Source organism: Wasmannia auropunctata, unplaced genomic scaffold (genome assembly GCF_000956235.1).
Source record: "Wasmannia auropunctata unplaced genomic scaffold, wasmannia.A_1.0 LD268463.1, whole genome shotgun sequence".
NCBI lineage: Eukaryota > Metazoa > Arthropoda > Insecta > Hymenoptera > Formicidae > Wasmannia > Wasmannia auropunctata.
Genome location: NW_012094427.1, coordinates 2,780 through 3,671, shown reverse-complemented (window position 1 = coordinate 3,671; position 892 = coordinate 2,780). Strand labels below are relative to the sequence as shown.

At 61.7% G+C, this 892-nt stretch overlaps 1 protein-coding gene across 1 annotated transcript; it reads left to right on the top strand.

Moving 5' to 3' along the window:
- Positions 1-45: 45 nt before the first annotated feature.
- On the top strand, positions 46-826 carry LOC105462207 (the record flags this gene model as incomplete). The annotated part of the gene is made up of 1 exon (XM_011708733.1): positions 46-826. A coding segment is annotated over one exon (781 nt), but the record flags the coding sequence as incomplete, so codon positions are not given.
- Positions 827-892: the final 66 nt, after the last annotated feature.

The following is an 892-nucleotide window of genomic DNA, read 5'->3' as shown; positions in this document are numbered from 1 at the left end:
AGAGAACAGTTCTGTCCAAGGCAGCCCGGCTGTTTGACCCTTTAGGTTGGATCGCGCCGATTCTGATCTTCGCCAAAATCTTCCTTCAGGACCTTTGGTTGGCCGGCTGTGGATGGGACGACGCCCTTACTCCCGAGCTGGCGGCGGCCTGGGGACGCTTCCGTGAGTCACTACCCGGACTTGAAGCGGTGGGGCTGCCTCGCTGGCTCGGTGCGCTCGTGGAGGACGATGTCGAGCTACACGGCTTCTCGGACGCGTCGGAGAGGGCATACGCGGCGGTGGTCTATACGCGGGTTACCAGGCGGGATGGCGGCGTTCTGGTGAGTCTTTTGACGGCGAGAACCAAGGTGGCTCCGGTCAAGACCCAGAGCGTGCCACGCCTGGAGCTGTGTGGCGCGGTTTTCTTGGCCCGATTGCTGGATCGGCTGGTGCGGGGGCTTGGCCAGAGGGCAATTCCCGTTGTCGCATGGACGGATGCGCAGGTGGTCTTATGCTGGCTGCGAGGACACGCCTCGCGATGGAAACCCTTTGTGGCTCATCGCGTGGCCGAGGTGCAGGGACTGGTGCCTGGCGATAGATGGAGATACGTGCCCACCGGGTCCAATCCGGCGGACCTCGCGACCAGAGGAGTTCCGGTTTCGGAGCTCGGGGGACTGGATCTATGGTGGAACGGACCGAAGTGGCTACGAGAGGCATCGGCCTACTGGCCTGAATCAGTGGGTCGAGAGGTAACGATCGAAGCCGAACAGGAACAGCGTTCGGTCCATCTGATCGCCGGAGGAGCTGCCGAAAGTCAAATCGAGGAGCGATTCTCTTCCCTGTCTCGGTTCGTGCGAGTATTGGCCTACTGTTATAGGTTCTTCCGGAGGATTCGAGGGGGGCCACCATGTGA